Source organism: Vicia villosa, unplaced genomic scaffold (assembly GCF_029867415.1).
Source record: "Vicia villosa cultivar HV-30 ecotype Madison, WI unplaced genomic scaffold, Vvil1.0 ctg.000253F_1_1, whole genome shotgun sequence".
NCBI lineage: Eukaryota > Viridiplantae > Streptophyta > Magnoliopsida > Fabales > Fabaceae > Vicia > Vicia villosa.
Genome location: NW_026705106.1, coordinates 1,058,234 through 1,067,136, shown reverse-complemented (window position 1 = coordinate 1,067,136; position 8,903 = coordinate 1,058,234). Strand labels below are relative to the sequence as shown.

Here is an 8,903-nt window from a genome sequence, read left to right as displayed (position 1 = left end):
AATTGGGGTAGTCTTTCCTACATTCTCCTTCTGCAGTCCATTCAATTTCTTTGCTCTCTTGGATTGAAGTTGACGTTTACGATGAAGTCTTGCTTCTGCTGATCTTTTTTTGCTTAACACACTGCTAAACCATTTATCTTCAAGAGCCTTTTGATTCAGACCATCCATATTTCTGCTTTTTTGATTTGTTTAGACAGATTTTCGGACAAAGACTTGGTAGGAATATAAAGCCATAATATATGTATGTTTAAGTTATGTGGATATGTAATAATTATAGTAGGAGATGATATTAGCAATGATGCCTTTGTTTGGTCCTTTACTTTCATCTGCACGCTTAGCATAGTCATAAATTAATCTCTTTCATACACAATTTTGTTTTGATATTGTAATGATTATCATTCTTGGCATTACACGTTAAGTGTCATTAAACATCCAAAGCATGATAGAAAAGCAATGATGATTGTTTAAAGTGTGAAACAAACTTAACTTGTCTAGTTTCCAAAGCATGTAATAAATGAAATGAGTGAGTAAGTGGCTTGAGTAAAAAAAGGGAGATTCTTGAAAATATTTCATGATTAAATAAAAACTATTATAAGTTTAGTTTCAAAAATAATGGAATAGCAAAAGTTATATTGGTTGATGAGAATATCTGTTTTTGAAAATATTAATAGGATCATGATTTAGTAATTCATACAATATTTAAAAAGAACCCTAAATATGCAAGAAAAAAAATGGTTCAAATTAAACTTGTATAATTTAGTTATTATGATTTTGTAAATAAAATATATAGGTTGATTGTAAGATGGTTAAATTGTTATATAAGAAATTTAAATAACAAAATCTCACCTGCAGCATATATTAGAATCATATTATGTAAACTAATATGATTAAGTAAAAGTAGAATTGGATTGGGCATAAATGTAAAAATATCTCACATCTATCTTGTCCAATAGTGATAAACAAAAGAAGATATAATTTTGAATCAATACAACCCAAAAATTCTGTCATAACATTAAATTCAGAATAAGACATTGATTAAAATTGAACAAAATAATTCCATGGCAATCTCGAAATTGAAATTAAATAAAATGCTTGAATACAAAAACTACATGTTGTCCAAGAGTGAAAGCTTTGTTGGTAGAAAATGCAGTACCACAAAGTAAATAAAACAATACATCCCATAAATTTAACAACCAAAAAACATAAACCATAGGATTATAAGTTCCAACAAATTAGATATAGGATGCATAATATAAAAAAGTTGATGAAGTCTTCAAGCATTTGGTTCAATCTTCACTTTTTTGGGTGGTTTGGTTCCTGAATATTGTGTAAGTCCTAAAAGCTGACAATCCGATTCTTCAGCATCAACACCATGAGAAACACTCTTTGATGGGGTATTGGCCAAACTCTTGTCAGGATCATTTTCTCCAAATGCAGATAAGGACTCCTTCGAATGTAGTAAACAGATTTAGTAAAATATGGAATAAAATACATGTTTTGCATGAAAACATTGCAATTATCAAATAACATACCATGGAAGTATCAACATGATCAGCAACAGCATTTTGAATGGGAGGAAGACTATGAGCCTGTATTATACAATAGGATATTATTAATACAGTTGGATTGCAGTTAATTTAAGATATTCAACCGGATTACTATAAACTGAAAAACCTCATCAGCAATATAATCCTTTTCAATTTGACTGACAAATTCTTCATCATAAGAAAACTTCCAAACAGATGCTTGCCCAAAGGTTGGCTGTACTTTAGCTCTCAAAGCCATTTTCTTTTCCAACAACATGTCAAGCTCGTCAGGATAAACCATGGGATCATCTTCACCATTCTAAAGTTGCAAAAGAATGTTAGAAACCATATATTATACTATTTTACAAAGAAACTAAATTATTAACATACCTCTAACATTGATTTATGCATGCTATCAGCAGATTGTCCTATAATCTGCTCACAGTCGGCATCCCAAAATACAAATCGGAATTTTGATTCACCGTCACAAACATATATATCAACTTTGTACCTATTACATAAATACATACAGGTATAATTGAGTGATCTTAGACAAAAAGGGTTAAAAGGTCATAAATAGAAATAATTACAACAAACAACCTTGGTATGGGTTTGTGTACATTTTCGCCACACACACACTGGTATGGATTGTTCAAATCAGTAGCCTTCACAGAGCACTTTGTGCAACCATAGTAAAACCAACCATGCTTGGATACATAAAATTTCGTGGTAGTTCCAACAGTAACACATAACATGTCCTAAAAATAAAAATAAAAGCATTACAAATACATATAGATAATTGTTAACAACTTGAATATACAATTACGAATTTCTGAGTTATACTTGTTTGATTTTGCAGAATTGACTCAAAGGAATGCACTTTGCCTTATGAACAAATTTTTCAAGTGTTGTAAACTGAGATCCACCAGACCAAAGAGACATGGATTTGGCAGATTGCGAAGGCTTTTGGGATTGCTCATTTGCAGGCAACCTGGGAATATTATAATAAATCCATGCTATAATTTGGAATCAACATGCAAAACTAATTGAAATAAAAGACTGCCTAATGTTAATACTTTGACAAAAACTCAGAAATCTCCTGGATGTCTTCGTTGATTAGCAGCTTTGAACCACTCCATGCATTGGATACTGATTGAAGAAAAAAAAAGTTTACATCATTGTTGAAAAAATGTGATAAGGCAACAGCAGAAAAAAAAATAAAAGCAAACCCTGAGAATCCTTGATCATTGCATGGGTTAGTATGATGACAATAGCACCCGTGTTAGTTGGGTCATTATAATATTCCAAAAACTTAGTACCATAGCTCTCCCATAATGTGCAGTTAATGATGTCACCGCTGAGATGTTAAAATAAAAATTGGGTTAAGAAAAATTTACATTGAATCATAATAATCGAAAAATAAATACTGAAAGAGGATTAAGGGTAACAAATATACCTCAAATCTTTGAGACTGAGGGCCACAAATGTCTTCTTTCCTGGAGTGTTTGATTGCATATTGTTTATCTCATGTACAACACCTATAATATCTGCAAAAGAGATCAAATATGGCAGATGTTATAAGTAAATGGATCCTTATAAGAAGTAAAGCGTGCTTAATGTTTGTTTCTACCTTCAAGTCTGTTAAGATGACATTTGCCTGCATTAATTTCGCAAAACTCTTTGAAATAATACTTCAGAGGAGGAATATTTTGTACATCCATGTGTTTCATGGTCGTACCACCAAGGAACACGAATTTCTTTGAATGGTCACACAGCTTCCACTGAAAATCGTTATCAAATACAGTATCGTTGTTGATTATGCAAGTCATATTCTCTTGAATTCTTGATTTCCACTTATCTGTATGATCAGCCCGAATCAAAACTTGAATTCGATCACCCTAACAACAAATGTAAAAATATGGTTAATCCTAGAAATCGCTTGCTAATAATGAAAAAATGCAACATTAAACGAAAATGAAATACTTATACCGCAGCATCCATGATAACCATCTCCAGATGTTCAGCACCCTTACTGTTAACAATGCTCCATAGATCAATAATTCGAACAGCCAATCTCCATGTTTCCTTCTTGTCGCTGATGTCTTTTATGCAGTCAAATTTACGACTCATATTCTGCAGAAATGGAAAAATAGATAGATTAAAACAATAGTCGTTTAGAAAAACAACTAACAGTGTGGCATGGAAGATGTAGCATAAAATCTACGTGAAAAAGAAAAACCTAATATTGATGGGCGGAAACAGGAGAGGAAGATAAGAAAAATGTAGGGTTTGGGGCTTGAAATCAAAAGCCATAATATATATAGAAGGATGATAGAAGAAGTGAAATTTTCTTGAGCAACCAAAGAGAAAAAGCGTGCAAATGGTTTTGCTGTATTCCATGCAGCTTTGCACAACTATCTACAAAAGCATGACAGTAATATTAATTATGGAAAAGAAATTGGACAACTGAAAAGTAATGCAATGATTATGGGATACATATTTCTAATTAAATTAATTAATGTTTATGCAATTACCGTTGTGTCCCCGATTATCACCCTCAAATTGGTGATTAGAGGGTTAATGAGAGGATTTCATATGTATTGTACTTTATTATATTAAAAGTAGAAAAGTTTGTTTCTTAATTATTTCCTTTTTCCATAATATATATATATATATATATAAAATAAAATTAAAATCTTTTATTTTAATTGATAGTTTTGTTTATTTTAAATTAATCTAAAATGATTTTAAATAACTTAATAAATCATAAAAAAAATTATTAATTGATAAAAAATATATTAATGTTAGATATTTAATTGAAACGTGTTTTTTTACCGATTTAATTAATTAGGTTGAAAAACCAATAATTAATTAAATTGGTTATCCGTTCTGTTAATCATATTTAATTCGTACCCTAATCAGGGTTCACGAAGATTATGCCTGCACTGAAAATGTTTTCCTTGGGTAATTTTTCAGGGTTAGCACCAGGATTTCTTCCGACTACGAGCCACATCAGATCAAAGCTAAGTCCTTAATTCTATTCTTTTATTTTAAATATTTATTTTTTGCCTTTTAATTTAAATATTTATTTTAGCCTTTTATTTTAATTACTTCTTTTTGCCCTTATAATTTAAAATTAGGGTTTTGTATTCAATATCAATGAACTGGCCATACACTCACCCCTTTTGTGTATATTTTTCTTTTCCCCAATTTTCAGGGTTAGCCAATCGTCAAAGCTCGATTAGTCGGTAACCCTAAAATCTAACCTAATTTATTTTCCTTTTAATTATTACTTATGCCAAACCCTATTGGGGTTTAAATTTATTGTTTTTCCTCCCCCATCCCCATAATATTTTTGTATCTGCTTCGAGGTTGTATTGTGTGGCCTTGAAGGCACTTAAACCTGTCATATTATATTATTGTGTGGTTAGTAATCCTAGGGAGTGATAACCCTGAACTGAATTAGAATCACCTAATTACAAGATAATATAATTGAATTCGATCACGTGATTGTTGCACCCACACACCTTTTATGGTACCCCTCTTGTTGCCTGTTGCCTGTTGCCTTATGTTTTAATGCAGAATAGCCAAGTCCCTTGAATACGAGGATACCTCAGCAATGTTACCCTCGGTTCATTCAAAGATCATAAGTCCCTAATGATGCTGCCTTCGATTCGCTAATATGATCTCGTCCCTCGAAGTTGCCTACGAAGTGCTGAGGTATCCTCTGGTTGCCTAAACGAAAGGCTATTCTGATCCTTTCCTTAGACTACCTGCCCCTCTATGGAGAAGGACAGTCTTGTGGCGAACGATAATTCGACGACCCTTCAACCTCCAAATCAAAGGGCTTCCTTACCCTCCTATGGTATGGATATCCCTGAAAGGCTAAAAGAACATTTTTCATCTAACCAGGTAATTTGCCCCTAATTGCCTTGCTCTGGCTTAAATCTTTTTCTTACATCTTTTTCTAAAACACTCTCAAGGCTACGCTCATTTACGAGCTAAAGTCCTTGTTTCTTCTTCTACATTTCTAAACTTTTGGTTTCAAAGAGCAAAGCAATTAAGAGCCCGTGGACAACCATGGATGCAAAGGGTGCCTTACACCTTCCCTTTGCACAAATTACCCCCCGAACTCAGTTTTTATTTAAAAGGTTTTTCCTGTTCTTTTAGCCTTTCTATTAATTTGGATAAAATAAAAGCCGCTGGCGACTCTTGCTATCCGCAACATTTCAATAAAAGTCAGTTCACCGTATTACAAAACTGGCGACTCTGCTGGGAATAAATTTTCTAATAAAAGAGGGGTTACCTAAAAAGTTTAGGATTCACTTAAATGTTTTCTATTGTTTGCTTTGTTTGCTTTATTTTTTTCAGGACTGTTTTGGTTATTTTGCTGTGTGAAAGATCCTAACCCGGATCTGAGTACCTTAGGTAAATGGCATGAGATCAAGGAGACTGCACAGCGTATACTGATGTGGTTGATCTGATGGCCATCATTAGTGTGACACATTGGTTTGTCTTGGTGTTCCTTGGGATCCGACCTGAGGAAATGCTTGGCTGCCGCGTGGTGTCATTAAGCACTGATTTGCCCTTAGAACCTTAGTTGAACTTGACTTTGGCCTATTAGAAAGTAGCGAGATGGTTGGCTTTGGTTTCGACTGAAGTTGGTTGATACTCGAAGCTACACTCATATGGACTGGACTTTCAGGACCTTTTCGGTTGACGATTCGATTGCCGAACTGAGATAAGCGCCTTCGAGAAAGGTCAATGATATGAGCTCCTTAGAAACTGATCTTTATATAGGACAGGTTTGAACCAACTAAACTTCAGGGGGAGGGTATGCACCTCTGGACTACATGCAAGCCTAACCTTAAGGCAAAATTGTGTGACTTGTTTGTGTTTGTTATCTACTTGACATCATGACATCATAAGCATCATAACATCATGACTAACCGTTCGAGGACCAAAGAATTCATCTTTGCTCTATTTTGCAGGTCATGGAGACTAGAAACACCATTCGAGTTAACTTTGTGAAGATACCTTTCGAGCTGAAAGAGTTGGTATTAGAGATTCCTGGAGGTTCCCGATTCACTGAAAGACGTGGTCTCTTGCCCAGTTTGGTTACCTCAGGTTTTGATGAAGGGATGATGAGTGTACTGTTTCAATTCTTCGATTCCGTGCATTATTGTTTTACTTTTCCAGATTATCAGTTGGTACCTACTATGGAGGAGTTTTCTGACATACTTGGACTCTCTATCCGAGATCAGATCCCGTTCACTGGTTTGGAAGAAATCTCAAAATTGGAAGTTATCGCTTCTGCTTTACATCTTAAGAAGTCTGATATTGAAGGTCATTGGGAAACCAGAAGTGGAGTCAAAGGATTCCTCGCTAAGTTCTTATTCGGAAAAGCTCGCATGTTTTTGAAGTCCATAAGTTATCAAGCCTTCGAAGACATATTAGCTTTACTCATTTATGGTTTAGTGCTATTTCCTAATCCTGATCTGTTTATAGATGTACATGCCATAAAGATATTTCTGACACACAACCTGGTGCCTACTTTGCTTGGAGACATCCTGCACTCTCTTCACACTCGTACCATGAAGAAACGAGGGACTCTTATGTGTTGCATACCTTTGCTATCTAAGTGGTTTATTTCGCACTTTCCTCGCTCAGCAATGAGGAACGATCAAAGGTTGAAATGGCATAAAAGGATAATGTCACTTTCTCATTCTGATATCCGTTGGCTTTCCTTATCCAAGGAGAATGTTACTATCATCGACCGTTGTGGACAATATCCCAATGTGCCTTTACTTGGCATACGAGGAGGTATTACTTATAATCCTTGCTTGGCACTACGTCAGTTTGGTTACGCTCGAAGAGATGGTCCTCATCAGATGCTCATACAAGGGATTGTGTTTGATTATGAAGATGATGCTCAGAATCACCGCCGGAAATTTATACGAGCATGGGATATGGTGAACAAAATTGATAGCAAGAGCTTGGGGCAAAGGAACTCCATTCCTTTAGGACCTTACCTCAGATGGATGTGCACTCGTGCTCAACGCCTCATCATGCCTTATCCATATGTCCTACCTGTGATAGTGGAACCTGATTGCGAGGAAAAAGTTCCTCAAGTTATTTCTCATCCAGACATGCCAACGAACATCAAAGAGTTAAAGAGGTCTTGGATTCAGCTAAAAGAAGAAAGAGATACTTTTGAAGCTCAATTTCGCGCTAAAGAAGAGAAAGTATTAGAGCTCACAAAACTACTTCATGCGGAGCAAGGCATCAACAACTTCATTGGTTCAAAAAGGAAGTGTCCATGGGAGACTTGAAGACTTTTGTTTTTATCTTTATTATTTTATTCCTGGTTTTATGATTTTATTTTATTTCTAGTTTTATGCTTTCATTATTGTAAAGGAGAATAATAAAACAATTTACAATTTTTTTCCTTAAGCATTATTAAAAAAGTTTCTTTTGTTTGGTTTTAAACAAATTTGAATTCCAAGGTCCTCGAAAACACTGCATATGCATAAACATACCATTCATAAACATTGCATTAAAGGTCTTCATAAAACAGGTGTCTCATCTTTTCGCTGTTTATTTCAGTGAGAAAATGGATCTCGAACAATTTGTCAAGAATCTCCAAGCTCAGAATGCCGAATTCCAGGTTTTGATCCTTAACTTGGCCAAGGGGCAAGAAGAATTGAAGACACTTCTGATCAAGAAGGAAAGGGATCAACACAGGCAGCAAGATGGTCAAGATAAATGGAAATCCAAACCCAAGCGATCATTCGCTCCGTTGCACATGCCACTGTCTCAAGTTCTGCTACAACTGCTCAATCAGAACTTGATAACCCTGTTACCTCCGTATTCAATTCCTACAAATCCTGCTCCTAGGTACAAGTATCACGCGAGATGTGCCTATCATTCGAATAGTCCCGGTCATGATACAGAGGATTGTGGACCGTTGAAGCATAAGATCCAAGATTTAATTGACGACAAGATCATTGACTTCAACTCACCTGAGAAGTCCTACGTGGCTAATACTGTGTACAACCAGAAAGGTCGAGATAAACACAACCAGTAGGTTGGGGGAGTTCTAATCTCCACACTAGCATCACAACCACAACGTAAACATAACGCGCCTAAAATACAATTCACAAAGATCAACATGACTTTGGCTGAAGTGTTGCAACAGATGCTGAAGAAATGGCTAATTACTTTGAGGGATCCTCCTCGGAATCCTAACACTTTGTCTCATCAGTATAATCCTAATGCAAGGTGTGCATATCACTCTAATAGTCCTGGACATGACACCGACAATTGTTGGAGATTGAGGAACAAGATTCAAGACATGATCGATGCTGGTGAAATTGA

At 35.1% G+C, this 8,903-nt stretch overlaps 1 protein-coding gene across 1 annotated transcript in view; it reads right to left on the bottom strand.

The window, feature by feature from the left end:
• Positions 1-1,273: 1,273 nt before the first annotated feature.
• Positions 1,274-8,903, bottom strand: part of LOC131626014 (replication protein A 70 kDa DNA-binding subunit C-like) — a 29,677-nt gene continuing 22,047 nt past the window's right edge. Inside the window, exons 2-12 of the mRNA XM_058896840.1 lie at positions 3,516-3,659; positions 3,157-3,424; positions 2,983-3,073; positions 2,756-2,883; positions 2,603-2,675; positions 2,370-2,517; positions 2,127-2,284; positions 1,917-2,037; positions 1,675-1,845; positions 1,533-1,589; positions 1,274-1,447 (exon numbers count right to left, since the gene is read on the bottom strand). Of these exons, the coding sequence (XP_058752823.1) occupies positions 1,274-1,447; positions 1,533-1,589; positions 1,675-1,845; positions 1,917-2,037; positions 2,127-2,284; positions 2,370-2,517; positions 2,603-2,675; positions 2,756-2,883; positions 2,983-3,073; positions 3,157-3,424; positions 3,516-3,659 (1,533 nt within the window). The remainder of the gene's footprint in view (positions 1,448-1,532; positions 1,590-1,674; positions 1,846-1,916; positions 2,038-2,126; positions 2,285-2,369; positions 2,518-2,602; positions 2,676-2,755; positions 2,884-2,982; positions 3,074-3,156; positions 3,425-3,515; positions 3,660-8,903) is intronic.